The following is a 3,513-nucleotide window of genomic DNA, read 5'->3' on the forward strand; positions in this document are numbered from 1 at the left end:
ATAGGGTTTAAACCTAATTATAATGACAAAAAAATATAATTAATATGGAGTGGTTGGGATAAGATAAAAAGATTTTACAAACCAGTGGAGAATCTATCTATTGGCAAATTAGTACCCTAGCCCAAGTGGTGGAATAAACAATGACACTTGTGATTTAATAATGAGAGAAAATATTTGTATAAAAGACTAAGGAGGCATCACCATTTTCACTTTGTGCATCACACATCAAACAATTTCTAGTCACCATTTTTTCAAAACCCTTAATTTTCATTTTCATTTTCATCATGTTGGCAGTTTCCTCTCCTTTGTTTTCTCCTCATCAATGGCCATTGGAAGATCCCATCTGTCTCCATCACCAACACAACTCTCTCTTCTCTCCCTTTGAAGCTTCAGATCATTCATTTTACCTCCAATTCCCTCACCCGACGTTCGAGCCACCGCACACCGAGCTCGACCACTATCCTTCCTCTGCTACACCGTCCCCAGAAGGTAGCGCCAAGGTCTCGAAGATCGCCAAGAAACTTAGCCATAATGCTAGTGAGCGCGATCGTCGAAAGAAGATCAACTCTCTTTACTCGTCTTTACGAGCCCTCCTTCCCTCCACAGATCAAATGGTAAGCTTTTCTAACCGTAAATTATAAGTTTAGTCCTTGAACCATACTATTAACCTTTTAGAATATACAAACAAATCATTTATTTATTATTATTATTTTTATGTAACTCTTTCAAAATCTTTCTTCCCCAAGATAGCATTGCAATCATGAAGTGGAGATTCAAATCTCTTGAAAAAAATATTTCTTTTAAAAAAAGATTGTTTGTTCATGTTAGACTCCATTTCAGGAGTTACTTATAGTCTCCATAGAGGTCCTTTGTGAATGATAATTTTAATTAACAAATGGTGTTTTTCTTTTCTTTTTCTTTTTCTTTTTCTCACAGAAGAAATTGAGTAACCCAGCGACAATTGCGAGGATATTGAGCTACATACCGGAGCTACAACAGCAGGTAGAAGGGCTAATGGTAAAGAAAGAAGAGCTCATGGCAGCCATGGTTGGACAGGAAGTTGAGAATGATGAAGAAAAGAAAACGAAATGCTCAGCTTCGAGTTCCTCGTCGATCATTTCGGCAAGTCAACTTAGTCGATGTGAAATGGCGATTCAGATATCCACCGACATTAATGGCGGCCACCGGAATTCTTTGTCGGAGATCTTGGTTTGCTTGGAAGAAGAAGGTCTTCTTCTTTTGAATGCTTCTTCTTTTGAGTCTTTTGATGGGAAGGTTTTCCATAATTTGCATCTTCAGGTAATAAAATATTATTGTTATTATAATAATAATAATAATTATTATTATTATTATTATTATTGTTGTTATTTATTTCAATTATGTTTTAAAAATTTTACATTTTTAAGTGAAGAAGGACGATGAGAAAGGTTTATTTTGATCATTTGTTAAAAAATTACTCTTGTTTTTATCAATTTTGTTCATAAATGTTATTATATTTAGTAGTAATTAATAATGAATAATTGATTGGACAAATAAAATGATAATGTGTTTTTTTATTTATGTAGCGGGTGGAAAGAAGCTGAATACAAAAAGATTATATATAAAAAATTAATAAGGTTAATGCGTCATGTTAAAATTGACAATATAAGTAAGTACATTAATATTTAAATTACCTAATCAAATTTTCATTATTATCACTAGTAATATATATAATTTTATAAACCAATTTGAGTTATTTAATTTTAAATATTTAGTGAAAAACTAACTAAAAAAATTCTCAAGCCGTCAATTTATGCCTAATTTATGATATCAATTAATATCTCAAAAGTTGATAATTTGATATTCTACTCATTAATTATTAAACTATAATTTAAATAATATCTCAAGCCCTCAAAATAATATATATATATATAAAAGCTTAGACAAAAAAAAAAAAAAAAAAGTGATTTTTAACTTTAAACTATTTTACTCAAAGGTACCACTTTCAAAAAGTGTTGGTGGATCAATATGTTGTGAAGTTCTAAAAGATTGTTCTATGTTTCTAATTTCTTCAGAAATGTTTATTAAAACATGTCTGAATAACTATTTTGTAACTTCTCTCTCTTACTTTTAATGTTAATTATTATTGTTTAGAACCAACAAACCAATTCATAGTATTTTAAGGTTGAAATTATAAAATTTGATATAAGAAACTTATTTGGTTAATTTTGAATGTTAAATACAGATGGGAAGCAAGAGCAGAATGGAGCCTAAAATGCTGAGTAATAAGCTCTTGGAGATGTTCCCATGACATAGTAAGAGAGAGTGAATGAATATGCACCACAAAATTAATTAATAATAGTAATCATATTAAAAAATTTAATGGATGAAAAAAAAATTGAAAATATTAGCCATGTGTCATGTTTTAATAGGAGCTCAGTTTATTAACCATATTATCAATATGTATTTTACTAATTAATTGTACTCTCTCTCTCTCTATCTCCCTCTTTTTTAAAAAAAATTGTATTTGTTGGCAATGGCATTAATTTATTGGTGACCATGATTAATATGAAAATTTTATGCTTTGACTTTGAACTTTTAGAGTTAAAATGGAAAGCATAAAAAATTTCGTAAAATTACATCTTTCGTCCTTGGGCTAATTTATATACATATAAACCTAATCTATCAACGGTAATTAAAAAAAATGTGGTACGTATCTCATCTCTATTTATTGTATGTTTATTACACTTTTGTAATGGAAATCAAGTAACCAACGATAGTTCGTACTTTAGAAAATGTTATCATATCATATAATCCTATTATACTTAAAAAGATTATCAATCTCATTCTCATTAATCATTAGCTGGACCTATACCATTTTATTGAATAACTTTTCATTATTTACCATTTCTCAATAGATTTATACTCATATCCATATCTATTCAATATCAAGAAACTGTATTTATATCGATATTCATAATTAAAAAGTTAGCATTTTTTTCCTTTTATTCCACATTTCTGATCCCTAAATTTATACAGATACCCATATTGGATATTTATAATGAAACAAAATGAAACTTTGGTGAATGTTTGAAACATTAAATGGATTTAATTGGGTAGATTAAATTCATCATTTAGCAACTTTTAAATTGGATTGAAACTTCAAATTAAGATGATGTTTCATGTACAAATTTAACAACTCAATTGAATGAGTTATGTTTGACTTTTATTAAGTACAACTCAATTGAGTTAAATTTGCAAATATTTTCATTTTGCATATATTTGATTTTATTTTGCATTTCGGAGAGTTACTATGTTGCTAGCCTATAAATTACAACTTGTTTCTTCATTTGTATCATCCCATTCCAAATTGAACAGTTCTCTCCTTTCTTGCTCTCCTTTCATTTTGAGTTGAGTTGTGAACAAATATCCAAGAGTTTTGCCAGATTCGAATAGTTTGAGATTGCAGTTCTACCGGAGTTAGTCATTGTATCCTGTTGAGACACTCATTGTAGTCTGTTTCCAGCATGGTGT

The 3,513-nt window shown here is 29.3% G+C and overlaps 1 protein-coding gene across 1 annotated transcript; it reads left to right on the plus strand.

Moving 5' to 3' along the window:
* The first annotated feature begins 214 nt into the window (after window positions 1–214).
* LOC120073646 (transcription factor bHLH100-like) lies at window positions 215–2,554 on the plus strand. The gene is made up of 3 exons (XM_090312294.1): window positions 215–614; window positions 937–1,299; window positions 2,225–2,554. The coding sequence occupies exons 1-3, from the start codon at window positions 285–287 to the stop codon at window positions 2,288–2,290; spliced, it is 759 nt and encodes a 252-aa protein (XP_090168420.1). The 5' UTR covers window positions 215–284; the 3' UTR covers window positions 2,291–2,554.
* The last annotated feature ends 959 nt before the right edge of the window (window positions 2,555–3,513 follow it).

The sequence above is a fragment of the Benincasa hispida genome, chromosome 3 (assembly GCF_027475165.1).
Source record: "Benincasa hispida cultivar pf3 chromosome 3, pf3_genome.v1.1, whole genome shotgun sequence".
NCBI lineage: Eukaryota > Viridiplantae > Streptophyta > Magnoliopsida > Cucurbitales > Cucurbitaceae > Benincasa > Benincasa hispida.

Bases quoted from the DNA above. Each gene is read 5' to 3' on its own strand.
- LOC120073646 (XM_090312294.1), top strand. From the start codon at position 285: ATGTTGGCAGTTTCCTCTCCTTTGTTTTCTCCTCATCAATGGCCATTG. The intron at 615-936 runs GTAAGCTTTTCT...TTTTTCTCACAG, and splicing joins TTCCCTCCACAGATCAAATG to AAGAAATTGAGTAACCCAGC. The intron at 1,300-2,224 runs GTAATAAAATAT...TGTTAAATACAG, and splicing joins TCCATAATTTGCATCTTCAG to ATGGGAAGCAAGAGCAGAAT.